The sequence below is a fragment of the Hyaena hyaena genome, unplaced genomic scaffold, assembly GCF_003009895.1.
Source record: "Hyaena hyaena isolate Hyena2069 unplaced genomic scaffold, ASM300989v1 scaffold_58, whole genome shotgun sequence".
Classification (NCBI taxonomy): Eukaryota; Metazoa; Chordata; class Mammalia; order Carnivora; family Hyaenidae; genus Hyaena; species Hyaena hyaena.
Genome location: NW_024080689.1, coordinates 1,753,098 through 1,780,968, shown reverse-complemented (window position 1 = coordinate 1,780,968; position 27,871 = coordinate 1,753,098). Strand labels below are relative to the sequence as shown.

The window sequence follows — 27,871 nt, the reverse complement described above, 5'->3', positions numbered from 1 at the left end:
ATGATCATGTAATGTTCACTCTTATTCTCTGAATATGATGAATTACACTGAGTTTTGAATGTTAAGCCAACTTTGCTAGGCTGCCCATTATTTTGTCCTTTGGCTAGAAAGAGTTGGCTTTGTATAGGGCTTTTTGTCTGTATCCATCAGTTTCTGTGTTGTTTTCTTTTTCAACTCCAAGTCCAGGGTGTTGGGAGTCATTCTGAACTCACCAGTTGAGAAAATTCCTTGTGAGGTTAAAGAGGTTTTGCAAGGTCTCCTACTGTCAGATGATGACCCATATCCACCCCCACTTAATTTTTTCTGCTTGAGCACTGACCCCCGAAGCACCTTGTTGATTGGTATCAGGAATGACTTGTCCCCTTATTCTGGCCCTGGTATGATGATTGCACCTTTTGAAGGAACTTGTAGGAACTTCTTCTTTTGTGGTTATGGGAGCAGACATTTTGTTTTTCTCGAATACTTCTCATTAAGTGATAAACAGGCTATTGATCGCTGCTCATACAGAATTAACTTTTGCCTTTGCTATGCTAAAAACATTGTCTTGTTTGTATTTGAATGCTAAAGATATCTTCTTTCTCCATATGATAAGCATGAGTACCCCACATTAACCACTAATAATATTGTGCATATCAATGCTCTGGAAAATCTTTACTGATCAAAGAATTTACCATCCAAATGCCACTTCTGTGCTATCCCCCATACACTTAATCATGAATAAAGCTAAGTCTCAGTCAGTGCAGAGCTGCCTGCCTGGTGACCAGAGAGAATCTCGGGGCTCTCTCACCCTCTCTCACCAGCACTGTCCACCCTTCAGGGACCCCTGGACCGGCTGCAGCTGGACTCTGTCACCAGGGCATATGAGGCAGGGAACTTACCTAGTCCATCTTCTCTCCACTGCTCAGGATCTTTTATGTTAGTTTGATATATAATGTCCAGGCGTTTTAATTGTACTTAGTGGAAGGAATAGGAAAATTAGGTCAACTCCATTTTCCTGGAAACAGAAGTCTCCTTACTGATTTTTAAAAATCAATTACTGAGAAAAAGTCATTAAAGTATCTTATGCTTTAGGATTTATTTATTTATTTTTGGATGATACATGTAAAATACCTAGCTTGGTGCCTGGCACGGATTGAGTTCTTATTAAATTATTATGCGTCCCACAAACACTTCTTGAGTACTTGTTACGTGGCAGGCAATATTCTACCCACTGGACATTCAGCAGTGAGCAAACGTCCTGCCTGTGTGGAGCCTATATTTTACTAGAGGGAGACAGATACTAAACAAATAGTAGTCAAGCAGTCATTAGTTGCATGGACAGATTTAAAGTGAATCAAGGGGATACCAGGTGTAATTGGCAGGAGAGGGAGAAAGGGTTGCCTTTTGATACTGAGTAGCCAAGGAAGTCCTCTGGATTGAAGTGTAATATGCCAGATTCCTGCTGCTATGAAGAAGCAAGCTATATAGATGTCCAGGCAAAAAGCAGAGACCTTCTCTCCTGCAGTGAAATGATGGACTACTGATCTTGTTTCCGGGGGAAGAATGTCCTCAGAACCTTGCCCTGGTCAGCTCTGGTGAACATCCAGGGCAGTGCGTTACTTCCCAGGTTTAAGAGCTAGAAGATCTCAGGCTAGGTCTGGCTTTGTCACATATTAGTTACACAACTTTTGACAAACTACGATTCTCTTTGTACCTCAGTTTCCAAAAGGAGTCTGTTTCACATAGTTCTAAGTACCCAGTAACTGACAAAGTGTATATGGAAGCATTTTGCAAATAAATCAGAGTCCCACAGATGTAATGTATTACGATTATATCATTTAAAAATCTTTTTAATGTTTATTTTTGAGAGAGAGAGAGAGACAGCGAGACAGACAGCATGAGCAGGATAGGGGCAGAGAGAGAGAGAGACAGAATCTGAAGCAGGCTGCAGGCTCCAAGCTGTCAGCACAGAGCCTGACGTGCGACTCAAACCCACAAATTTCGAGATCATGACCTGAGCTGAAGTCAGACACTTAACTGCTTAACTGACTGAGCCACCTAGATGCCCCACAATTGTTATCATTATTACTGACAGTGCTGTCCAGCTTTGACTGCAAGGCATTTCGATTGGATTTGAGTGATTATTTAGCTCAGTGTTTTCATTTTATAGATGAAGAAACTGAGGCTCAGAAAGGTTTGGCTGAATTTATAGGTATAAATGCAGGGCTATAGATATCATATGTAATTCCTTTCTGAAAGATTTTGGTGATAATGCAGAGCTGTGGTTTTCAGACTATTGTCCTAGACTAGCCACATCAGCATCACTTGGAAACTTGGTAGAAATGTAAATTCTTGCCGCCCCCCCCCCCCCACCTAGTGAGTTAGAAGCTTGGGAGGTGGGGCCCCCTAATCTGGTGGTTAGGGTGCCCTCCAGATGGTTCTGATGCATGCTATACCTGAGAGTCCTGGTTTGGGCATTCACACAATCCCTAGACTTACGAGAAGGGTGCCAGGCATCCTGATCCCCAGGGTCAAACCTCAGTTTTGGGCAAATGGCTTTTGTAGAGGGCATTTTTAAAGTCTCCCCCTTTTCCTCCTTTCAGGTACATCCCAAGAGACTTCTTTCTCTATATGCTTTCTTAGTTGATTAGCCAGTAATTCCAGCTAAGGGGTTAGTGGAAATTAGTATATTTCTAATGTAATAAGAGGTTAGATAAAGTCAACATCTTTCGGGATGCTGAAGATTTCAGCCTCATAGTGGGAGATTTGGCTATAAAAGAGTAAGGGAGGTCATGTAGAGGCATCTTGAGATTTCTTTTGTTCTTGATATCTATGGTTATGAATGAAGTTGAGGGAAAAGATTTATGGTATTTTTAACTATCAGTATGTCAATGGTACCAGTATTTGCTTTCAGTGACCATGGTCTTTAAGTCCTCGGAAGATAGGTAAGAATCTGGCCTTGTTATAGATTCTTAATGATTTTATTGTGTAATGATGCCTGGCTCAATACCAGAAATACTAGGGCATGTCTATGTTTGCCTAGTTCCCTGCTTGTACGCTTTAAGTGGGTTTATCTAACATGTTAGGTTACCTTACGGTTGCCCTGTGTGGCAGTCCATAGTCTTCTTCCAGTCTCAGTTTCTCCCCATCACAGTACCTCCTAGTGTTGCCATCAGGGAGGAGTTGATGTAAACTCCCTCCCCTGCTCCTATTTAAGAGTGGTTCTCAGAGACGGTCTTCTGCCTCCTCCCTGCATGAATCCTATTTGGGTCCTCATATCTGGCATCAGTAGGTTATGAACAGTTCCCAAGTCTCAGTGGTCCCTCATTTCAATTAAAGGAAAGACAAGAGTATTATAAGCATTTCTGGATTTTCATGTGTGCTTTTGTTGTGAGAGATAAGGAAATGAGCCTGTAACTCATCTAATCTGTGAGGACGATGAGGAACAATATTAACCAGAATATCTGTGACTCTTAAATCCTTGCTGTTTTAATCAGAGACCCCAGGATAATTGATCCATATATAATGAAATCTACTCCCAACTCTCTACATGAGCAATTATTTAAGTAGTTAGGAGACAGAATAATAAAGCAATTGCCCTGTGGTTTTTGAGGTCAATAGGTTAACTCTACAGAGTTTAATTAAAATTTGATAATAAATGCCTGCCCTAGGCAGGATATTTCATTAGTCTTCATCATGGCCTAGGTTAAATATTCCTTATTAATTATTTTTCACACCTCTTAAATCCTCTTCTTATGGAGCAGTCTTCTCATTACTAATTAGGATTCCTACATTGGGAAAGGAGATCCCTGAAACAGCCTCATTAGAAGGGGATATCCACCACTATAAAAGAATAAATTGGGATCCTACTATCTTATTTTTTAAAATATCTACACAATAAAGCCAAATTGTAAGCTTTAAAAAAATTAAAGAAAAGACTACTCCGGCAATGACTCTGGTATAATTTCAGTCACATTCTTTTTGATACTAATAACAAATACCCTTTCTGGTTTCTCCTTAAAATATGCATGGTACTGAACAAAATCAGACTCTTTGGGTTTGGTAAGCAGAACTGTATGTAGAAATTAGGTCAGTAGGAGGATTTATCTAAGAAGCTCTGTCTGTTTTCTTGGAGGGGCTCGGAGGAAGAGAATCTCCCCTAAATGGAACTAGAATATATAATCACAAAGAAACTGGGGGGTTTGAATTCCGTGACACTATGTCACTTCTTCAGTGCTCTTCTGGCCTATTCTTTATACCAGTGCCTGCTTGCAGTCTACATTCTTGTTCATTTCCATCCCTGTCACCTCTAATCTGGACCATTTCAGTAGCCTCAACAGTCTCTCCAGGCTCCGGTCTTTCCTCTCCTACTCTATCTTCCACTGGAAATGTGTCAACTCTCCTCCTCATGAAATTTCACCAGGTTGATGCATATCCTGATTCCTCAGCACCACACATGAGGCTGTCCCCTTCACAGTCAGGCCTTCCCTTCTGTCCCTGGCCTCATCTGAGGGCCTTGCTCATGGAGCTTATGCTTAAACCACTCTGAAATCTCATGCTTGTTTTCTCAGAATGACCAGCTCCATTTCTCTTTCACCTGATAACCATCTACTCATCTTTTGAGAGCTGTTTGAATGAATGTTGTCCTACTGGCTTGAGCTCCTCAAAGGTAGGGATAATTGTCATATCCTTGGTGCCCATTTCTGTACAGACACATAGTAAAATTGGGCAAATGAATGGATTTGAGGGTGCATGAAGCACCTTTGTATCTTTTCAGAGAACGGAATTTCATTTGCCTTCTATTCATGTTTGTTCACTGACCACATGCATTTTTGTCATCGTCTTTGATTGCACAGGAAGAGCTTAACAACTGTTGAATAAATGAATTAGTTCTGATAGTCCTGCAGAACTTGTGATTAAGAGACACATGTATTTTTAGATTGCAAAATTCTCTGAAGATTTTATTGCCTTAATGTTACAGTGACATGTGACAGTGACAAAGAACTTCACATTTTGTGCATTTCTTTGGTCACCTTTCAGCAGAAGAATGAATTACTCTTCACTTATGATTTTCGTGTGGACCTCCCGGCTCTTCACCCGCAGCTTGTTGACCTGGGACTCGGCAATGTCAGCCCGCTCCTCGGCCTCCTCCAGCTCGTGCTGGATCTTGCGGAACTTGGCAAGGTTGACATTGGATTGTTCCTCCTGAGAAAAGAAATGCATTTGAGAGAACAAGAAAATTTGACATTTTCTGATTCTCATTGCCTTCTTTACTTCTGGAAGCGGCTACTGATGGACTTGCTTCATAAGTGAGAAAGCAGAGGGTTCTACTGTTTGGTCATGTACTTACCTGAGGGCAAGGCATCCTACATGCTTGCCTCTATGAACGAGTGGGCTTAACAAACCCCTGCTTGGGCTCTCTCACCAGAGAGAGTTTCCTTGTAAACTTAAGATGCTATCATGTCAACAGGGAGATCAAAGTAGCAGGAATTGGAATCTGTGAGACAAACTTGAAAAAGTAGGCATAGTCGGAGCATCTGGGCAGCTCAATCTGTTAAGCATCCAACTCTTGATATTGACTCAGGTCATGATCTCACAGTTGGTGGGATTGAGCCCTGTGTTGGGGTCCGCGCTAACAACACAGAGCCTGCTTGGGATTCTCTCTCCCCCTCTCTCACTGCCCCCTCTGCTGCCTGTGCTCTCTCTCTTTCTCAATGAATACATAGACTTAAAAAAAAAAGTAGGCACAGGGGTAGTACTGAGTGCTGAGAATCTTAAGGGAAGTTTCTGAATTTAACAGGATGAGAAGGATAACAAGATAAGAAAGCATCCAAACGAAGTGGAAAAGTTCTGATGAATTTACCATGAATTTTGTTCAGTAGAGCTTAGACTTAAGAGCCCTCATTTGCACAGCCCTGTGAGTGCTGGAGATTGCTGGGAGTGGCAGAGTGTTCTCGATAGGGAGGGAAGTAGGCTGTAACCAAGAAGCATTTCTACACTAACATGTCTGGAAAATTGCTTAAAGAGGTCTCAGAAGAAATGAACCTGAATCTAAGGCTCCAGTAATTAGTGGTAAAATTCTTTTCATTCCAAATGTTCATGTTCACACCTGAGTTTGTATTCTTTGTCTTGAAGAAAGACTCTAAAATTCTATAAACTTCAGGCTCCCCAAAACCTGAACCTGCTCCTGAACTTTTCTGTCTCATTGTGCAGATACTCACGGCCTCTTCAGCTTGTCTCTTGTAAGTTTTAACTTTGGTTTGTAATTTGTCTACCAAGTCTTGCAGCCTGAGAACATTCTTGCGGTCCTCCTCAGTCTGAAATGAAAGAGGTAGCAAATAGTGTTGTTACTTGAAAACAAAGCATTATTTTCACTTTCTTGAAAGCAAGTAGGCCTGAGAAGTGTGGAAGGGCAGGTCACCTGGTAAGTGAGTTCCTTTACTCTTCTCTCATGTTTACGGAGACCCTTGACAGCCTCCACGTTGCGCTTCTGTTCATTTTCCACCTCGTTTTCAAGCTCCCTCACCTGGAAGAGAACAAAGGTGTTTAAAAGTTTGGCTGTAACTGGCTGCATGAGCAAGTCAGGAACAGAATGACGTGATAGAGACCCACCCTGGCCTCCAGCTTCTGGATCTGCTTCTTCCCGCCCTTCAGGGCCAGCTGCTCGGCCTCGTCCAGACGGTGCTGAAGGTCCTTCACCATCTGCTCCAGGTTCTTCTTCATCCGCTCCAGGTGGGCGCTAGTGTCCTGCTCCTTCTTCAGCTCCTCGGCCATCATGGCCGCCTGTGAACAGTGAAACAAAACCAGTTGAGAGAGTTGGGCTGGCACACCAGGGTTCAAGTTTGACCACCACCGTGTTGCCCTCTGTTCACATCAGTGATGGCCTTCTTGGCCTTCTCTTCTGCGTTGCGGGCTTCCTGGACAATGTCCTCCATCTCTCCTTGGATCTGGGAAATGTCTGTCTCCAGCTTCTTCTTGGTGTTGATCAGACTGGTGTTCTGTTTCAAATTAATAAAAATAAGAGGGGGAGCACATTTAATTACATCCTATTTACATTATCATTTTTACTAGTGTATAAAGGCAAAAGTCTGTGATCCAAGAAAAATTCAGCATAAAAATCAAATCAAAAGTTGACTCTAAGTTATGCCTTCTCTTCTTTTTTGCTACCCATACATCTGTTAATAAATATTTTCTTAAATTATTCCAGGCAAAATTTGATTTTTGATATCAAAGATTTTCAGCAATTATCACTAGGTGCCTATAAGTATGAAGCACAACTGTGACCCAAGAAAAATAATGTACAGTGCTGTGGCTCATGGAAAATGGATTATTAATTTTTAGTCGTTTATTCACATTTGGTTGGCTTCATATCTAAAATTCATAAATAGCATCATTATTGGTACAAAAATGAACCAAAGATCTGTTATGTTTTGGAAAATTGATGGTTTTTAAAAGTATTTAATCAACTCAAGGATACTAAGAGTGAGTAAGAAAAATGTTCCATTTTAATCTGAATTTAAAATTATTTGTCCTATGTGATTTTAACATTTTCATGATAGCTATTTCCTTATAGTGCAGTTTTTAAAAGTATGTAGTAATATATGTTTACTACAAAAAAACATATAAATTAGCAAAATAAGAGTAAAGAATAATTATTGTACTCTGACTACAGAGATAACCATTGATAATACTTTTGTTTATCCTTTTGGATATTTCCTGTATATTTTTGACAAAAATGATCATGCTTTATATATTATTTTTAAGTTGCTGTTTTCACTTACTAATATTGTGAACATCTTTCCATGGCAATAAAGGCATACTGTAATGGCTGCTTATTAGCTATTGTGAGGCTACACCACCATTTATTTACATATCCATTATAAACAACAAATGCTGACTAGCAGTAATGATGGTTTCTGTGAATTTGTGCTTAAGAACTTCTTTTTATATTTTATGTAGTTAACTTTTATGTGCATCCTGGACACATAAAATTACTTGGTGGCTTATCCTTCCTCCTGTATTTTATTTGCTTATTTGTTTGCAGCTTAGAGTTGCCAAAGACAAGATGACCACTAATGTCATACGTATGGTTATGAGCAGATGGCCTTCTGTGCCTTTTTTTTTTTTTTTTTACAAAAGTTTCTACAACCCTATAAATTTTTTCTAATCAACATGATTATGGCAGCCTACACATATACTTGTGAGCTGGCTAGGCCCCAGTATGCCTTTGTAATGTGCATTCTCCAGAATGTCACGAAGGACCCTGGTCAGGCTTATTCCTTACTTATAAACAAGCTTATCCTCTCAGGTTGTCTTCAACTTCAGGAAGTGCATTTGCTTAGCCATAGTCCTAAATCTCACCTGGGTGTGCAGGAGCTGCACACGCTCATTGGCATCCAGGAGCTCCTGTTCTGCGATTTTCCTGCTCCTCTCTGTCTGCTCCAGGGATGCCCGCAGCTCCTCGATCTCAGCCTGCAGCAGGTTGGCCCTGCGCTCCACCATGGCCAGCTGTTCCTTAAGGTCATCCTGGCTTCTGATGGCATCATCCAGGTGTAGCTGAGTGTCCTGCACACAAAGAGGCAAAGACTTTTACTCATTTTCCAGTTAAAGTGAATATAAATTTAGGGTCATGTATACACCTTGTTCTCAGTAACTTAGAGAATGGTTAGAGAGGAAAAATCTGAAAGTCCCTTTAATGACATTCTCTGTAGCCGAGGGTAGCAGATTTACTCAAAAGAACATGATGTTGTATTTTAGATTGTGAATCATAAAAAAAACATTATGGCTAAAGCTATAAAATTTTGGATCAAGAAAGCATCCTCAGAGATGAGTTAGTCTAATGATGTTGTTTTATAGGTATTAAACAAGTGTGTGTGTATGTATATATATAAAATATGTGTATATACTTATATACATTATACAAATGAGGTTCATATAAAATGATTTGTGCCATGTCTTCAGGTGACAAAGTGAACTTTGTCTTAGACTTTTCCAGAAGCAAGCTATATTTCAATTGTGTAAGTTTTAGCTGTGTAAATTTTCACTGATTACCATATCATTTAGGTTTATGGCATATAAATTTCACAATTGCACACTGCTGACTGCATGACGCCGTGTGTGTTTATCCCAGAGTACCTTCAGGATTCCTTGTGTGTTTCTAAGATTCCTTATTGCTTCTGCAGCCTGGCGGTTGGCGTGGTTCAGCTGGATTTCCATTTCGTTGAGGTCTCCCTCCATCTTCTTCTTGATCCGGAGGGCATCATTCCTGCTCCTGATCTCGGCATCCAGGGTGCTCTGCATCGACTCCACCACTCTGAGATGGTTCCTCTTTAGCTGATCGATTTCTTCATCTTTTTCAGCAATTTTCCGATCAATCTCAGATTTCACCTGGTTTAACTCCAGCTGGATGCGAAGAATTTTGCCTTCTTCGTGCTCAAGAGATCCCTTTTTAAAAAGGAGCATTTAGGTTACTCTTGGTTCTTGACCCCCTCAGGATCTTCCCAGGTATAATCTGAAACTGGACCTTGTACTTGGAGGGCAGGAAGAGACCAAAGAAAGAGGCAGGCCACTCCAGCTTGGTAGTGGCAATTTACTAATAGCAAAGGGAACTGGGTAAGAGGCTGGTCTGGGATGGAAGGAGGCCGAATGGATCCTGCATCTGCTCACCAAATTTTAAAAGTTTACAAGGAGGCCGTAAATGGATTTAGTCACGTGTACCATGTAGGTATTCTCAACACCACACCACTGTCTCAAGGCTCTGTTTTTAGAGCAGCCTCTGAGAGCAGGAAAGGCAAGCGGAACCCAGATTCCAAGGACAGGGGAGGGTCAGTTGGCATCATGTTTTTTTGATGCTGTTTCCCTGTTGATACCTAGAGAGCTTGTTGTTTGTTATGCACATTATGATGATTTCTTGAAGAAGGCATTAAAAAATACAAACGTTCATACATCTTAATTCAACCTGATAGTCTGCATTCCCAAGGAAATTCAGTATTTCTCACTGAATTATAGGAGTTATCCCCTGCAGCTTTGCAACGTGATAGATCTCAGTTGCTATTAATTTTCCCATTTATTTACAACGCATAAGTGAGCCAACGAAACGGGTACCTCTGCTTCCTCCAGGGCAGCCTGTAGTTCACTCTTCTCTTGATCTATTTGTTTCTTTACTTTCTCCAGTTCATGGATATGCTTTCCTCCCTCTGCAATCTGCTCCGTCAGGTCAGAAATCTCCTCTGTAGGTTAATAGTAAAATAACAAACTCAGTTGAGAAAAAGGAAGACTTGAAAAGATGCCTTCCTGCTATTTTGGAAGTAGAAGGATTACAGAGACTCACGCTGCAAGTTCTTGTTCTCCCGCTTCAGCGTTTCCAGGTGATCCAGGGATTCCTCATAGGCATTCTTGACCTTGAACAGCTCAGTGCTGAGAGAGCGGGCCTCCTTCTGGGAGGCCTCAAGTTCAGCCTGAGTCTCCTCATACTTCTGTTTCCACTCTGCCAGCACCTGAAAAGCAGCAAATTGTCAGCCTCTGCAAGGAGAGAGGGAGACCCAGTAAAACTCTGATAAGGTGTCAGCAGGCTGGCCCACCTTGTCGAAGTTCCTCTGCTTCTTGTCCAGGGCCGCGCAGGCCGCTTTTGATCTCTCCACGTCGATCATGAGGTCCTCCACTTCGTTCTGGAGCCTCTGCTTCGTCTTCTCCAGGGAAGCACACTTGGAATTCACGGCCTCCATGTGCTCCTCAGCGTCCTGCAGCCGCTGGGCCAGCTTCTTCCTGAAACATTGGTCAGTGCGAGTGAGCGAGAGCAGAGTCGCAGCCACCACAGTGAACTTTATAAAGCTGCTGACTAGGAAGGCATGTTTTCCCCAAGATTTGTGTCTACAAGTTGTTAAGATTTCCTAAAATGTCTTCTCAGTACCCATTTTGTCTCTTTAGTTCTCCCCAGTGAGATCTTCTCTCTATCTCTGGGGTTGTCAAACACATTTATGAGGCAGGCCGTTTTGTGTGCATGGTGGTGGTAGTGTGTGTGTGCGTGTGCATGCGGGAGAGACAGTGAGTAAGCGCTTCGGCTGAGTGAGCAAGGTGAGGATGTGAGGGAGTGACAGCCGTCAACAGGAGGCATATTGTCAAGGAATGCTAGTGCTGACTGTCCTCGTAAAACACGGTCCTCTTTATGAGTCAAACTGGGGCCCAAAGTGACATGTCCGAGGCTATATGATTAGTCACTAACGTTCTGGGTCTGATGCCCCAAACAATAAATATTATTCCATAATCACATTTCCCCCAAATACCTTCCTTCACCAGCTCCCCTAACTCACAACCTCCCCCAGCTCACACTGTTACCTGGAGTGCTCCCTCTGCAAATGCTCACCAAACCCCTTCTTTCTGCTTCATTCTAACAACTACTGAGCTATATCCAGTTTAGAGAAGTTTCCTTCACTGGAAACATAATGATTCTTGCCTTTTCATGTGTAACTCCCATGAGTTTTATTCCATAAAAATTGTGCATAATTAGTGAATAAGCTTATTGATACTGATTGTTAGTTAAATAATGACAGAGTATGATAGTCTCATTCTGAACTTCTAATACTTCAGGTAGATATAAACTGATTATTGCTAATTATAATATTCATTATAATATACCAGATAGCCTCAGTGTCTCCACTTTTTCTTATATTGAAGGAAATTAATTCTATTTCAATTCATAAAGGGTATGCTGATAATTTTTTGATTCATTTTGTTAGAAATAAATTTAAGATATTTTTGTAGTAGACCAGAATATGGGGAGGGCTGTGGTCTTAGCCCTTTCTTCGGTGGTCATATACCTGTTTATAAAGAGAAAATGATGGTTTTGACCACTCTGTAATCAGATTGGCTGCTATATTTCACCTGTCTTCATTCCTGGAATATTGTTTCTTTTATTATTTTTTCTTTTTATACTTTTCTTTCTGTCCCCATCATTAAGACCCCGTACTTGGCCTCCTCCAGCTCCTCTGTGCGCTGGATGGCGTCTGTCTCGTATTTGGTCCTCCACTGGGCCACCTCGCTGTTGGCCTTGGACATGGACCTCTGCAGCTCGGCCTTGGCCTCCTGCTCCTCCTCGTACTGTTCCCGCAGCAGGTCACAGTCGTGGCGAGCTGATTGCAGGGCATGGGCCAGCGCGTTCTTGGCCTGAACCAACCCAAAAATGTGCATTGTAGGTTTATGTTCTGATCATTGATATTCTCTAAGTGAAACTCAATAGTGTGTCATGGTGCAAAGTTCAAATGATTGAAAGTCTCAGCTGGAGAATTCTCACCTTAGACTCCTCTTCCAGCTGCCTCTTTAGCTCCTCAATCTGTTGTGTAAATGCTTGTTTGCCTCGTGATAGCTGAGACACCAGAGCCTCCTTCTCATCCAGCTGTCGTGAAAATTCACCTGGGAAAGACAAAACACGAGAGCTTTAGTTCTGTTGTCTAAGCGCTGACTAGTTTAAAGAATGCTGTAACGTTAGAACTCTCTTATTCCACGATGAAAAGAAAAACTCAAGAACTTTGATGTGGTTGAGAAGGTGTTGTTTCTTGGGTTTTAAAAAAAAAAAATGTGAGCTTTCTTTGATATTTTAGGATACATATATATAATATTTTTTTGTGAGTAATGCCACAGCAACTAAAATTGCAGTGCAGAGCTTAAGTTTCTTTCAGTTATGGCTTAGAATCATCCTTTTTGCCATCTTCCAGTAAAAAGAAGAAAGAATGACAAATCAGTGATGATGGGCACGTGTGGCCTGAGAGCTGATGGTTGTTCAGTAGGGGCTCATAAGTGGAGGCCTGCCTTCCATTCCTTGCCTCTGTGGGCGCTGGCCGGCACCTGCTGACCTGATTCTGTGTGTAAGCGCGCCTTCTGGGCTGACAGCTCGTTGATGAGACGCTGTTGCTCCTCTTCCTTCGTTTTCACTTCACTGAGCTGGTCCTCCAGTGTGCGGCACATTTTCTCGAGGTTTCCCTGTGGTGGAAAGTAGGAAACAGGAAGAAGAGACACGTTTATTTGTGAGTCTGGATTTGGAGAGAACTACTTGTGGAAAGTTGCTGAGTTTTATGTACTTTTCTCTCCACCCCAAAGCCCTGCATGGTGCCTTGTATGTAGAGGCACATAATTTGGGCTAAACGAATACACAGATGATTATGGAAATGAGATTATTTCCTTTTGGAAAACATGAACATCATTTAAATTCTGCATCCTGTAGAGTATGGATTTAGAGAATTTTTTTTCTGTAATTGCATTCTTTCACGGCCATAGTGACAATATTTAAAGTGGTTTGTGCAAATAAGATAGGAACACTGAAATGATTCATTTCAATAGAGTGATGCCGAACAGGTGTAACATGAGATAATGTTTAAAGTTTGTACAGTTAGATTGTATATAGTCATACATAGACTCTATAAAATGAAAAGGGGACAAGTTAATAAAAACCTTGGCTTTGGAGACAGTCTCCATGTTACTAGCAAGGTCATCGATCTCCATCTTCAGCTCGCTCTTCTCCTTCTCCAGCTTCTGCTTGACCCTCTGCAGGTTGTCTATCTGCTCCCCGAGCTCGGCCACGCTGTCCGCGTGCTTCTTCCTCAGGGTGGCCGCCGTGGCTTCGTGCTGCAGGGTGGCCTCCTCCAGGTCCCTGCGCATCTTCTGGAACTCGGCCTCTCGCTTCTTTTTCATCTCTATCTGGGCTGAAGTGGCTCCTCCGGCTTCTTCCAGCCGCTCGCTGATCTCCTCCAGTTCCCGGGAGAGGTCTGAGCGCTGCTTCTCTGCTTTGGCCCTGGAGGCCCGCTCTGCCTCGATTTCCTCCTCCAGCTCCTCGATGCGGGCCTGGGGGTGACACACCAACATGAATGGCAACTCATGGCGGTTTTGATTCCTGTGATGCGCGGAAGAGGTGGAGGCAGTGACTCACCTGCAGCTCCTTGATCTTCTTCTGCAGCTGCATGGCGAGGGCCTGCTCGTCTTCAATCTTGCTTTGCAGGTTGCTTATTTCAAACTCTTTCCTGTCAGAGAGGCAACACATATGCTCTGTCAGTTCCCTACCAGTCATCTCTGCTGCGTACAGTGGATTGTCTTTATGCTGCTTGTTGAGGACGTGAGTAGTACATGTTTTACAAGTCAATACTATACCATTTTCAAGAAGTAAAAAAGTCAAAACTGTCATTATTTGTTTATGTGTACTCCAAAGTATAATTTTAGAGATCTTTAAAACATATATTTGGCCTGAATTGACAGACAATAAGCAGATTACAGTTGAACTATATATCATGCTCACTTTTTAAGTTTCTCATCGAGTTGCTGTTTGTCATTTTCGATGTCCATCGTGGACTCCTGGGCCAATTTTAGGTCTCCCTCCAGTTTCCTCTTGGCTCTTTCTAGGTCCATGCGGAGTTTCTTTTCTTGTTCCAGAGACCCTTCAAGCTAAATTCATAGTGGATTTTATTAATTTCAGTCCTAAGGCACTGAGCCATATGTTACTGGCCATCAGAGATGCACAGGAGAATTTTAAATGATGCACCAAATAGCATGGGAATTTTAATGATTATTTTTAAACCCACAGAAAAAGGTATATGAACATTATTGACAGTTGCATGCCACAACTGTTTGTTTTATCATCAGAAGAAATACTGTGTTTTTCACACTTACGTCATCCACTTGCTGCTCCAGCTTGGTTTTAGCTTTGGTCAGGGTGTTGACCTTGTCTTCTTCTGCCTGCAGGTCATCCAGGGTCTGCTGGTGGGCCTCCTGGAGGGCCTTCTTCTCCTTGGTCAGCTTAGCGATGGTTTCGTCCAGGCCTGCCATCTCTTCCGTGAGGTTTTTCACCTTAGATTTGAACAGATTATAGAATGTTAATGACATCTCGTCATCTTGGAAAAATACATGGTAATAACTTAGGACAGTGTCAGCCTAAGATGGAAAATGGAGATGAAAAGCTAACCCAGGGCTCCATAGCTGAAAAATTTAGGAGATAAGGATCAAGGTAAATAAATGTGGTGAAGACTAAAGAGACGACAAATATGACAGTATTTTTCTTTCATATTCAATGATTTTAAGATTAAACTTTTAGTTAAAGTACTTCAGTAATAAGCTAGCACTTGTAAACACTCTAAAATGGATCAGGATTGTACCTTGTTCTCCGTGGCATGCTTCTCCTTTTCAACCTTGGCCAGAGTCAGCTCAAGGTCATCAATGTCTTTCTTGAGCTCTGAACACTCATCTTCCAGTTTCCTCTTCTTAGCCGTCAGCTCGGCGTTGATCTCCTCCTCATCTTCAGCTCTCTCCGTCACCTCCTTGATCTTGGCCTCCAGCTGGATTTTCGTTTTGATCAGCTGGTCACATCTTTCCTCTGCGTCAGCCAAGCCATCTGCTTCCTAATGGGGGAAATGAAACACTACTATTTGTATAAGATATATCTGCAACACACAATAATTTACTAAAAGGTGGATACTTCAGTAACTCAACCAGTTTGGTCAATACATATGCCAACTTTTAAAAGTCCAGTGGACAGAGTGTTAGTAATTTTAATCTACTGATTAAGTATAGTAGTATACTTAAATATAAATGTGAGATTTCCTCCAGATATCCATGCGTGGAAGGGCCAAATCAGGAAAACTAGCCCTTGGCAAAATCTGCACCTGTGCTGCTTTGGAAAGGTCTCTTAATCCTAGGACTCAATTTTCTCAGGTTTGAGGGGGAATTCATCAATTTAGCCATTTGCCAGCCATGATAAGAACAACATAACTTCTGTTTTATGCACAAAAATATTCCCTAAGGAAAGAACAGTCTCATCTAAGAGAAGGTTCTATAAAGGAAGGAAAACATCTATAGATATCCTTATGATTTTGTTCTCTGATGTCCATACTGTGTATGAATGTACCTATGAACATATGCAGAATAATTTGTGACTTAGCATCTATTGCTTCTTTAGGTCTGAGTCTTAGTATTTTTGAAAGATGAACAATGACAACACATGTTTTAGTGGAAACCATTGATTTATAAACCTTAAATGAAAAATGTTTCATATCCACTTATATAGTGTTTGGAGAATAAGAAGTCGCTGAGCTGTGCAGGGATTAATGCTCACAGACTGAACTTGGAGCTGTAAGTCATTTTTCTCTTGCATCAGAGCTACCATCTTCTCTTCAAGTTCTTTCCTTTTTGCTTCTGACTTTGCCAGCTCTTCCTTGGTCTTCTCAAATTCTTCCTTCATGTTGGCCATCTCCTTCTCAGTCTCAGCACTCTTGAGGAGAGGCTTGATCTTGAAATACAGTTTCATCCAGGGCCAGTGCTTGACGTTCATGAAGGCACGGACATTGTACTGGATGCAGAAAATGGACTCTCTGTAGGAAAGAACAAAGATGCGAATGAAGAAGAATGTGGGCAGTGACCAGCACTCGACAGAAGTAATGACTACATTGGATTCAACTATGAAAATGTGGACAACGAGGACTTGTACTTGGTCCCTCACCTCCTCTCCATCATCTTCTTGAATTCCACCCTCATCAGATACCCTCTGCACACAGCTTGGGTGCGTGTGATGAGTTGGGCCAACTTTTCATCTCGCATCTCCTCTAGAGTTCCCAACAGACCAGCTTTAAAGAAAACCTGGCCAAAGAACAAGTGAGATATGTCATTTCTACTCATGAGAAAGTCCAAAGGTGATGAAATGATGGTAGAGATTTAGGTTGGTACCTTGGTATGACCAAATTTGTACTGGGTGTGGTCGATGTCAATAGACCCCAGAAGTTTCTCAGAAGCCTTCTTACTGTCAATGAACTGACCCTCTGGGATAGCACTTGCGTTTAGAACCTTGTATCTGTCAGAATGTAAAGAACATAAAAGTTTGTTTTTCTTACTAAAGTTCGTAGTAACTTTTCATTGAAAAAAATGACAGAGTTTTGAGGAAAAAAAAATTCCATTAAAATAATCAAACAGTGCTTCTGATAAACCTTGGGAAAATATGTTAAAAATTTAGGATAATATAAATCAAGACTTTCTTCTTTCAGATAATTTCACTTCAGTTTCTTTTTTAAAAAAAGTTTTTTTTGAGAGAGAGAGAGTGAGTGAGCATGAGCAGGGGAGAGGCAGAGAGAGATGGGGAGAGAGAATCCCAAGCTGGCTCTGCACTGTCAGCATGGACCCTGATGCAGGGGTCAATCTCACAAACCATGAGATCATGACCTGAGTTGAAACCAAGAGTTGGATGCTTAACCAACTGAACGACCCAGGCGCCCCAGCATTTCAGTTTTAAGGGAAAAGTTAAAAGATGTTTGCATTGTGTGGCGATAATGATCTAGACGAGCACATTGAAAGGGAGAAAAAAAATGAGACACAGACCTCTGTTTGAAGTCTGCGTAAAGGATTCTGCTGGGGAACCCCTTCCGGCAGATGCGGATGCCTTCCAGCACGCCGTTACAGCGCAGCTGGTGCAGGACAAGTTCGTGCTCCATGGCCCCTTAAAAACAAAAACAAAAAAAACAAAACAAATCAAAAAGTGTTTTCTACAGAATAGTGAGGTCACACTGGAGTCTTACTTGGATGTCAGAAGAGTCTTACCGGGAGTTTTGGTTTCATTGGGGATGATGCAGCGTACGAAGTGGGGGTGTGTGCTCCTCAGGTTGGTCATCAGCTTATTTAAATTCTCCTGGGAACCATAGGAAAAGTTTTAAAATCATTTTTTGTTGTGTCTACATGAGAGTCCCTATCAAGGATTTGTAGTTAATGTGCCCCATTTCATGCATAAAGTCAGTGTAAATGATTACAGTCATTGCCTCCAGAGAGGGTTTGATTTCATGTGAAATTTGTTCAACACTAGATCTTTTAGATTTGGAGCTTTGAGGGGAGATGGTTCATATATTGTAAGGCTTGAACCCACACTGCAGGGGGGGTTTGGTTCAATTTTTCCTAACACATTTTTTGTTTCCTTTTGTATAGCGTAAGTTACCTTTTTTCTGTTTCACTATAGATTTTTTTTTAAAGTTTTTTTAAGTCATGATAATTTAATTTTGTCACAGAAGTAGTTTTTTGGCATTCAAGAGTATACCGTACCCTGAAAAGCGCTGACACTGTCTGGAAAGAAGAACCCTTCTTCTTACCACCTTTTTTTCCACCGCCACTTTCTGAAAAATAAAACAGAAGAATTAAAACTACTTGTACTATAGGTACAAGGACTCCCAGGATTCCCTCTGGCATTCCCACATTTGAATGTGCACTCATTCACTTGTACCATCCCGATCTCTGTATCTTTCCTCCCTCAACTCTGGATTAGAGAAATAGATGCATTGGCTCACGTTATAGGTGTTCAGGAAAACAACAGCAGCAACGATAGAAGAACTGTGAATTGAAAGGGTAGATGTGGGGAAGGGTAGGACCTCTCTCCTCCAAATCGGCAAAAGGGGAGTGCCAGGAGATGGAGGAGTAATGCTCCTTAGTGCACACATCCCCCAGAGAAGAGGCAGAGTTGCATGCTTGGTACCAGGGAGGTGAGCCTCTGCTAACCTGCAGGGAAGTCCCGATTCCTATTTGCTTGTGCTTCTCTACTGTGGCTTGTACATCTGGTCTTCAGGACTTAGGAGAACACAACTTGTATTCCTTAAGCACTGGGGCCCTGACAAAGGATTTCCTCGTCTCCAGCTTAGCTGGATCCTGAAGGAGCTGGTACTATCAAAATAGTTGAAATAAGCTGTGTGATCTTGAGCAAGTCACTTAACATTTGAGTCTGTGTTTCCTCATGGGTGAAATGAGGCTACAGTGTCAATTTTAGCTCTGAAAGCCTATGATCATAAGACTCACTAAATACGCTTCTTATCATTAGGTCCACATTGGCCACAGTATTTTCATGTTAGGTTTTGATGTAACTATATTGGTCTCTGATAAAGAGTGTATATCTGTTTTGTGACTCTAGGAACATATTAATGATATTAAGGACCTGCTTCAGCGCTTTGTCCCCCGGCAAAGAGGAGAGCCAGAGTCTTCATTGCAGACTTCTGGTACAGCCCGACCACGGTCTCGTTCAGCGGGTCCTTGTTCTTGTCCAGCCAGCCAGCAATGTTGTAGTCCACGGTGCCCGCGTAGTGCACCAGCGAGAAGTGTGCCTCGACCTTGCCTTTGGCAGGCTTGGGCTTCTGGAAGTTGTTGGACTTGCCCAGGTGCTGTTCATACAGCTTGTTCTTGAAGGAGGTGTCCGTGGCCTTGGGGAACATGCACTCCTCCTCCAGGATGGAGAAGATGCCCATGGGCTGAGAGTAGGAAAAAAGGGATAATAGTATGAGTCCCTCAGAAAAACATGCTTCAATAGTTTATGTACTTGGTGGAAACCTGAACATGTTCCAGAATAAGACTTTGGATGATAAAAAATTAAATAAGCCTGATTCTACATTACTGCCTCTTCTCTGCTACTGAAATGTGTAACAGTCCTGTATCAAGGACATATGGGAAATATATTTGCTAGAAATATTCAATTAAAAAAAAAAAGAGCCCATCTGTGCCATTTGGCAAACTTTATGTTCAGAGTATAAAATTAAATTCCAAAACTACCATTTCAAAGCTGAATTCTTTATTTTATATATGTATCTATCTAAATACTTTCTTCCCTACTGACAGTGTAATTTCCTTCACTTCAAATCTAGACATGAAACAAGTATGAAGAGAAGAGAAATCACAGCTAATGATTAAAAGTAGTCCGTTCTCAGGAGAAAAGTGCTTCTCGTGTTGTATCATTAGAACTCTCTGTACTCTGTGCTGTGTTCCCTCCACTGTGGACTTGAGTGATGATGATTAGGTTTTGCTTTGTAAGCACATCGACTCTTTTCAAGTTTGATATAAATGACTGACAGAAACTTCAGTGTTGATGATTTTCAGTCACAAATTTGTCTCCCCAAAATGATTTTGATGTTCCATGAACTGAGTACCATATAGTTTTCATGAATAGCAGAGATACTGTATCACCAAATTAAAGTTATTTTCCTCCAGTTGGGTAGACCGAGACTGATACTACCCCTTCCACTTTCATATTTTCATGAATCTTGACATGACTGTGTGAAGTTGTCATAGATAGTGGTTATACTTTCTTTTCCTCTCCCACTGCTCAGGCTGGTGTTCACACATAACTGTCCATGTGTGGGCATCCTGAGGCACATGGCGAGTGCCCAGTGCACATTTGAAAGTGCTTAATGATTGCTTTCTGGGTTTTAGTATACGCACAATGGATAGAATCATTGCCCCGCCTCCCTGATAAAGGGGAATTCAGGGCTCACCTTCCAGGTAAGACTGTTTATTCAGTAGTCCACACGGTCTTACTGACTACAACTGAAAAGCTGCCCTCCCAGCCTGTGAGACACCTTGATGTATCCTGCCTTGATGCCGGTGAAGGATGGTTTGTGCATGGTACAGCATCATGGGACAGCCAGGATCAATGACCGTACTCACAGGACTACTTGTGATTTCATTCCTGTCACTCATACATGAGTTCACATAGGGACAAAAGTGAGGGAGGATGAAGTGAAAAGGAGGAGAAACATGAGTCCCTATGTGTGTGGATATGTATGTATTACAGTTATTTTTCTATGAAAAATCACTCATTAATAACGTGTCGCTTGTGAGGCACCATGCCCCTGGTCACCGTGCCCACGAATGTCATGAAACACCACTGCTAGTCCTTTGAGAGTTGGGATTGCAGTTCTGCACAAGAAGATGGTCAGTGTGTTTTTCATGTACCAGAGGCTTGAAAAGTCATACGGACCTTCTCGATGAGCTCGATGCAGGCAGCCAGGTCCATCCCGAAGTCGATGAACGTCCACTCGATGCCCTCTTTCTTGTATTCCTCCTGCTCCAGCACGAACATGTGGTGGTTGAAGAACTGCTGCAGCTTCTCGTTGGTGAAGTTGATGCACAGCTGCTCCAGGCTGTTGAACTGCGGGAAAAGATAAATGTAGGAAGTTACTTGTAACTGAAGTATTTATATCTACAGGGGAGCTACTAATATTTTATTCTGAATTTAAGGCATTTTGCTTTAATTACGAACACATTCAGATATTTTTCTTAATAGATGACATGATTCAAAAGAAAGGTGGATTGACTCCTCAGATACTTGACTTTTTGCATGAAGCTATTGGGCAAAATGCTGTCAACCAAGGACATCTTTTAAATATTCTCTTTGAGTAATTTAAGAAAGCATTTCTGTACCCATCTGTTTGGGTCCAGGAGAGATGTTTAATATGTTAACCTTTCTCAGATCATTCTGAGACTTCCTAGATTTGAAAGGACAAAACTCTCTCTCTTTTCCTCTTTATGCCATATTGTTTCGTATCTCCTGAAAGACTCCTTCTTTCCCACAAATTCTGCTTTGTACTTTTTGTAAAGATAAGTTTTCAATGGTCTCTCAAGATGGATCACACATGACTGGGGATTTGCATTTGCTAATTTTCTGTCAGTTCACTACACACATCAAAGATCTCAAAGCCGGCGATGTCCAGGACCCCAATGAAGTACTGCCTGGGTTGCTTGGTGTCCAGCTGCTGGTTGATGCGGGTGACCATCCACAGGAACATCTTCTCGTAGACGGCCTTGGCCAGAGCGCCCACCGCGTTGTACACCTTCAGAGACATAGTGATGGTTGTTGGTGTTACTAAAGACACTGGGAAGGCTGGGATGTGTGTAATTCACTGAGGCCGTTCACTTACCTGCTGCACAGTCTGGCCTTTGGTGACGTATTCATTGCCGACTTTGACCCTAGGGTAGCAGAGGGCTTTGAGCAGGTCAGCAGAGTTCAGACTCTGGAGATAGGCTGCCTTGTCAGCAACTGCATGAACCAGGTGAGGACAGTAAAAAAAACAAAAACAAAAACATAGTGTGCACAGCTTAAGGTGTGAAGGACAATGACAGGAAAAGTTCTGCTCAAAGAGTAATATGTACAAATGTGGCAAAACCATTTGTTCATATCGTTTCAAAAGCACTGCCAACTTTCGCACTAATTTTAGTCATTTTTTTGGAGATGGTAATTTGGAACTTGGGGGATTGATACTCTGTGATATTTAAAACATAGCAAAAGTAGGCCACAGATAAAAATCATTTGCAAAATTTTAACCTAGAGTAGTGACAGGAAAATTCCAGTCTGTTTTTTTTTTCCTCCACTGCATGTGGGCACACAAATTATTGACTGGAATGAAAAATGCTTTAATCAGATCGTAAATACCAATGTACAGTAAAGCAGTGAAAATTGGAATGGGCAGAAATCACATCTCCACAAATCTTCTCAGTTGTGTAAAACATGCAGTATATATCATTTCTGTTCCCTGCTACTTTTCCCCACTGTAGGCGAGGTCAAGAAAGTGAACCTGTGGCCCTTGCCTTTGAGGAACTGGTGGTGTCAGCTGTGTCAATTGAATGACCTGAGCAAGCAGGGAGTGTAGCTACCTTCAGTGCCATCGGGCTCAGCCTGCTCCTCACGCTGCTTCTGCTTGAACTTCATGTTCCCGTAATGCATCACGGCTCCCGTGAGCTTGTAGATGGCGGCCTTTTCGTCAGTGCTAAAACCCAGGATGTCCACAGCACTCTGTGGAGAGAGTTAGATTTGACTCGGCTCACAGTGATCACCATGGCAGATGCCCTCAGGACACGGGGGCCTGCCTCCCCACCTTTTTGCCCTGTCTTGCCCTTGCATTTGACTAGCACTTTGCCGTTTTCTTTTCTTTCTTTCTTTTTTTTTTTATATTTTTTATTTATTTCTAGGAGAGAGAGAGAGACAGTGTGAGCAGGGGAGGGTCAGAGAGAGAGGGAGACACAGACTCTGAAATAGGCTCCAGGCTCTGAGCTAGCTGTTAGCACAGAGCCCGACGCGGGGCTCGAACCCACGAACCGCGAGATCATGACCTAAGTGAAAGTCGGACGCTTAAGCGACTAAGCCACCCAGGCGCCCCGCACTTTGCCTTTTTCTAAAGGCACTTCTGTTCTTTAGCACTTTGTTCCACAAAGCAGCACCAGGAAGTATGCATCCATTTCCCATCGAGTCAGGTAGACAGGGAAGATCTTCTATGACTTGCCCATACTCACCTAGCCAGAATTCAGAGCCTTGGCTTTGGATGCCAAGGCCACCACTCTTCCCGTTTCTCCACATGAGCCCTGCCTTGCCCCATATGTTTATCTCATGAGTTCTCTTTGCGTCACAAATCTGTTTGCTCCTTTTCCTCCCACTGTCCCAGCCAAATATGTAATCCTAGCCTGCCTTCCTGGACAGGACAGGTGTAGTTGGGAAGAGGGTACGAGGAGAAGAGCAGGTGCCCTGTGTTTCCCCCATGTTCTTCTGTGACATCACGTCCCAGCTCAGCTGGCCATGAGATGCCTATCAGGGAACTTCACCTGGTTGTTCCTCATGCAGGGAAGAGACATTTGTGAATAGAACTGCTTCTTTTATTGAAGTGTTGTGTCTTTTTTCTCGATCAGGTTTTGATCACCTTCTTAGTTGCCCAGGTTAGGCTTTGAGAAGGTAGAGGGAGTTTGGTTATGTAACACTCATGTCTCCTAAGACTCTCCAGATAATTTGCTTCCAGCTCACTGACCAACCTACTCAAAATGCCTCCATGTTAATATTACAGAAGTCTTGGGAGTAAGACTACTAAGTTGTTTTTTTAACCCTTCAACTCCTGAAACTTTTGGACATAGGAATGAGTTAAAGCTTGTGAAAGCTGATTTTTATCAGATAAAGGCATACAAGTAGTTCATAGACCTTTTGAATGTAATATTAGAAGAGAAAAAGTATTCTTGTAAGCACCTCTCAGTCCTGTCTTGGGAATGTTGGGATATTCCCACTGGTATTAAAGTTGAGAATAATCAAAGAAGATTGACTATTCAGAAATTCAAAACAAAACTGAAAATATCTATAAAGAAAATAAACCAAAGAGCAATGATTCTTAAAAAAAGAAGAGCAGGCAGAGAGAATCTATAGTTCCAAAAACTAAAGGCTCACGGAGTCCCAAAAAAGAAAATTTTCGGGGTAGAGAATCCATTTCTTCAAATGCTGCATGGGGTGGGGGGAAGGGATGAGGGGAATACCGTTGGCCCGCAGAGTCACAGTTGAAACAAAGTTCGTGTTTACATCCAACTTACAGAAGAAATTGTGGAAATACCATATTCTGTTACAAAAAGTGTAAAAATACTTTAACTCCTTTTCTCAGACTATTGGGTTATAGGGTGTGACATAGGAGAAACGTCACTATTGGAGTACAGAAATTGATCCCAATGACCAGTGAGAAAAAAAGTAAAGAGCCAACCAGTCAAGAAATGCCTAACACTTGACATTTATTACAGACTTTTAAAGTTTTCTGATACATGGTAGGGGGCATTGCAATATTCTGTAACTTTATTCCAAGGGTAAGAAAGCCTAAAAGGTAATACTGCCTATTTAATATCTTTCTACTAATGCTGTTCACTCTATAGAAGAGAGTGTTGCATACTGCAAAATGAATTTGCTTTTTCCCGTTTTGTACCTATTACTTACATCTGTGGCCATCAGTTCTTCCTGATCATCAATGCTGGGCACTGTGATTTCACCTTGACTGACAAAGGCAAAGTCATATGGGTTGGTGGTGATCAGAAGCATTTCTGTGCACATGGAAAAGAACAAACATAGGCAGAATTGCTTTCGTCATCAGAAACATCTTAGAGGGACTTTTCAGGAAGAAGGCCTTTTATTCTTCATCGGTGGAAATAAATCACAGACACTTCTTACCAATAAGCTCTGGTTTCTTGTTGGACATGATTTGATAAAATATGTGGTAGCTTCTTTCAGCCTTTAGCTGGAAGGTAACTCGGGATTTCTCTAGCAGATCTAGAAAGGCAGGTCAATCACATTTAAAAGAAAAGGCACAATGGAAAATTAAGCATTTGGAAAGTTCACACAACATAGATAATAAGATTTTCAATATATACCCTGGAAGAAGAAAATTTTTAATCCCTAGTATTTGTTAACTTACATGTTTCAATATCTGCAGAAGCCAGTTTGCCTGTTGCACCAAAATGGATCCTGATGAATTTACCCTTAAAAAGAGAAAGGAAGACCTTTTGTACACATTCAAAGGCAGACAAATGTTTTCTTTAGCCATGGACCAAACAGACGGGAAAGATACTGACACCACATATCCAGAAGGGTCAGTGCTGATGTTCACGTGAAAAGGAAGACCACGAGACTTACAAAACGGGAGGAGTTGTCGTTCCTCACGGTCTTGGCATTGCCTAAGGCCTCCAGTAGGGGGTTGGCGCTGATGATTTGATCTTCCAGAGTCCCCTTAAGAGAAATGAATAAGAGAGAAAGAGACCCCAGAAAAGATGAGTTGCAGTCTGCTGAGGTAACCTCCCATTGACTTCCTCCCCTGGCCCCCTCCCTTCGCAGCACTGTGTAACTCTCGGGGAAGGCTTTCTACAGTGAGTAGAAGGAAGACAAAGTGAGGGAGGAGGTACTCCAGTGACATGGCCTTGATTTCGGTCTTCCTCAATGCCCATTTTTTCCTCCTCATAAATGGTTGTGAGAACTGCTACCTACTGCATCCAGCAAGCATCTCATTCTTATAGCGGGGCCGCCTGGCACTTTTTGCCTCAGTAGGGTTATCTTCCACATTTTGTCATCACCTGCACTTGGTGGCTATGGCTCTAAAGGACTTGGTCATATTTTTCAAAGCCTATGATTTATTCTGTCCTGGGAAGAATATCATACTCACCTGCATTTTGCCAGGAGTAGGTTCCTCTTTTTTCTTCTCTCCAGTGACCGCAATTGTTGCGAAGTACTGGATGACACGCTTGGTGTTCACGGTCTTTCCTGCCCCGGATTCTCCGCTGTCAAGCCCACAGGAGGAACAAGTCAGAATCTAACCACTATCGTGATCAAAATCCAACAGAAAGAAAGACTTTGAGGTCTACATACGTAATCAGGATCGACTGGTTCTCACGATCTGGGAAAGAAGAGAAACCAGAGATAATGCTGAAAAATACACTTAACACATAGATTAACACAGTGCTTGTAAACTCAAAATTGTCTTTTAAAACTCCCCACTCACACACACACACACACACACACACACACACACACAAATAACTATATGGATTGGTGCTTTGTTTTTTTTCACAAGATTCTAAAATGAGTAGCAAAATATGTGCTAATTAGTGTGTTGCACTCCTGTTACATTTAGTGTGATATAGAATGTGTAATGCACTATTTCAGCATACTGTCCATGAGAGTAATGTGTCAATATCAGATGAGTACCAGCTCCGTATTCCATTTAGCCACTTGGTTCATAGTGCATAAACCTGTCATGTTATTAACGTCCCATCCAAAGTGTTGTATAGTGACTATGATAACTTGTCACTCTGGAGAGATGATACATTAGCTGTAATTAAAATGCATACGTGATACTAAACTTGGTTAATTTTGAGCTGAAATTAGCATTAATTAGTATGGATTTTACCATAGAAATCTAAACAAAATTCTCTATGTTTTTGGAATGGGTCCATTTTATTCTATGTTTCCCAATTTTATTATATTGTACTACTAGTCATATTATCATACTATTATTTTTATTGTGATTGTGCTGAGCATTTTATTCTCAAAGTATTGCCTCTGTGTCTTTTATGTTACCAGCATACATGCATTTTGTAAATGGCTCCATAAATTATAATTATGGACTCACCCGTCAGCATGAACTGATAGGCATTGTCAGAGATGGAGAAGATGTGGGGTGGGGCCTCCTGGCGCTTCTTGCCTCGGTAGGCGGTCACCACCTCGGGGTTGTACACCGGCAGCCACTTGTAGGGGTTGACGGTGACTCAGAAGAGGCCCGAGTAGGTCTGTGGGAAATGACAAGGTTGTTCAGTCAGCAGTCACCTCATTAATCTGCCGTGGAAATACTGCTCAGTGTGCAAAAGAAGAGGGACCAGAGTACGATGTCTGTTCTCCTAAGGCTGCCTCCCACCCACATGCCACCCTACACAAGATGCTTCAGTTTGCCAACGAATTCAGCATTAAGTAGATGGCTTTTCCCATGCGTGTTTTCAAATACGTTAGAATTCACAACACTAACTGGATTATCAGTCTTAATATTATAGTAACCAAATTGGAAAGTAAAGTCTTTAATAGGTTTTAGCTAACATAGTTCATGAAGTTAGTGAAAAGTGAAAAGAAAAAGAAGGGGGCGCTCACATAGATCATCCAGGCTGCATAACGCTCTTTGAGGTTGTACAGCACGGCGGGCTCGTGCAGGTGGGTCATCATGGCCATGTCCTCGATCTTGTCGTATTTGGGAGGGTTCATGGAGAAGACTTGATCTTCCTTAACTGTGACAGTCTGTTAAGAAAAGGAACTGGTGCTTATCAACTGAGGAGCAGAAAAACCTCAATTATGTTTGCCCACCTCCTTTTGTGTTACTTACAGCCCCAGCATCGGTCTTCACTGTCACCTTCCCCCCTTCCCTGCTCTGGACTGTGCTTTTCACGTAGGACTCCTTAGCATCCACCACAAAGACAGAATTCTTGGCATCAAAGGGCCTGTTCTGGGCCTCAATGCGCTCCTTTTCAGATTTCCGGAGGTACGGAGCTGCCTCCCCAAAAACGGCCATCTCGGCGTCAGAACTCATGGCTGGGAGTTATTGACGGCAACAGAGCACCAGTGTACCTAGAGGGCAGAGAGAGCCTGGCAGTGACCTGGGCGGGTGGGTGTTGTCCTGGTGTTGCGTGCCTGTGCCTCGTTGGCCTTGCCTGTTTCCTCACCGCCGCCTGTAGGGATCACTCCCATGTCCCATACATGCTGAGGGATCGGATCACAGATCTGAAAGCCCTGTGTTGGTACCTTCATGTTTGTGACATTTGAAGCCTCCATTGCATCCACTTTGTCGTAAGGCTTCAT

At 42.2% G+C, this 27,871-nt stretch overlaps 1 protein-coding gene and 1 long non-coding RNA gene across 6 annotated transcripts in view; one reads left to right on the top strand and one right to left on the bottom strand.

Annotated features, from left to right (window-relative positions):
• The window catches only part of LOC120231452, a 211,630-nt gene that overhangs the window by 52,152 nt on the left and 131,607 nt on the right, over positions 1 to 27,871 (top strand). The gene's annotated exons all lie outside the window — the stretch shown is intronic.
• LOC120231451 (myosin-4-like) lies at positions 5,028 to 27,602 on the bottom strand. The gene is given in 38 exon segments (XM_039231624.1): positions 5,028 to 5,184; positions 6,201 to 6,296; positions 6,401 to 6,505; positions 6,592 to 6,762; positions 6,852 to 6,977; positions 8,341 to 8,544; positions 9,115 to 9,423; positions 10,084 to 10,208; positions 10,310 to 10,475; positions 10,560 to 10,743; positions 11,945 to 12,141; positions 12,269 to 12,387; positions 12,828 to 12,954; positions 13,423 to 13,812; positions 13,898 to 13,988; positions 14,261 to 14,406; positions 14,632 to 14,808; positions 15,114 to 15,356; positions 16,070 to 16,325; positions 16,454 to 16,590; positions 16,678 to 16,801; positions 17,323 to 17,440; positions 17,542 to 17,629; positions 18,034 to 18,104; positions 18,914 to 19,223; positions 20,726 to 20,896; positions 21,429 to 21,578; positions 21,666 to 21,784; positions 22,399 to 22,537; positions 24,479 to 24,582; positions 24,710 to 24,808; positions 24,954 to 25,017; positions 25,172 to 25,264; positions 25,695 to 25,809; positions 25,898 to 25,925; positions 26,661 to 26,817; positions 27,170 to 27,313; positions 27,399 to 27,602. Coding segments are annotated over 38 exon segments (5,820 nt in total). The 3' UTR covers positions 5,028 to 5,031.